The sequence below is a fragment of the Sinocyclocheilus grahami genome, unplaced genomic scaffold, assembly GCF_001515645.1.
Source record: "Sinocyclocheilus grahami isolate Dianchi unplaced genomic scaffold, SAMN03320097.WGS_v1.1 scaffold7283.1, whole genome shotgun sequence".
Classification (NCBI taxonomy): Eukaryota; Metazoa; Chordata; class Actinopteri; order Cypriniformes; family Cyprinidae; genus Sinocyclocheilus; species Sinocyclocheilus grahami.
Genome location: NW_015511385.1, coordinates 7399 through 8036, shown reverse-complemented (window position 1 = coordinate 8036; position 638 = coordinate 7399). Strand labels below are relative to the sequence as shown.

The 638-nt window shown below is 36.5% G+C and overlaps 1 protein-coding gene across 1 annotated transcript in view; it reads right to left on the bottom strand.

The window, feature by feature from the left end:
• LOC107577801 (syntaxin-5-like) overlaps positions 1-541 on the bottom strand; it is a 2346-nt gene extending 1805 nt beyond the window's left edge. The window contains exon 1 of the mRNA XM_016263834.1: positions 242-541. Within this exon, the coding sequence (XP_016119320.1) occupies positions 242-310 (69 nt within the window). The 5' untranslated portion in view covers positions 311-541. The remainder of the gene's footprint in view (positions 1-241) is intronic.
• Positions 542-638: the final 97 nt, after the last annotated feature.

The following is a 638-nucleotide window of genomic DNA, read 5'->3' as shown; positions in this document are numbered from 1 at the left end:
CAAAGGAGAACCTTCTTCTTTATACTGCTTTTATATATCTTGCATAGTGCCTTTTTGGAGTTTAGCAGTATAAATCACCATTTACTTTTGATGTAAAGAAAAGCTCACATTCTGCCTAGTATAAATTGTGTTTAATGACAGAAAGAAATAGGTCAGTAAATTATTTAAAAAAAAATTATGTAAAGTGTACTATTATTTATCCTTTAAAATATTATTATAAATATATTTAATATAGTCATACCTGTAACTGTCTCCCCTGCAGTGACTTACAAGCCGACTGAAACTCAAGTGTGCGGTCCCGACACGTCATGATAATGCTGCAGAACCTCAGAACCTTCCCTAAACGATATCAGGATGTGTATGTATGACAGTGAGTCTAAAGCAATCCAGCTGCTGTGAAACTCTCTGCTGGCGTCTTTATGAGGCCAAAGCAAACAATTCAGACTTCAGATGTCACTAAGAGCTTGGAAGAGGTGACTGTTCTTCAGCGACACCGCACATCATCTGAGGATCACAGAATGATTCAATCAATCACCAGAACTTTGATTGCCATTGCTGAGAAGAGACTAGACGATGTTTTAGAAAGCATTTAGACACTTAAAGGGACAGTTCACCCAAAAATGAAAATTCTGTCATTT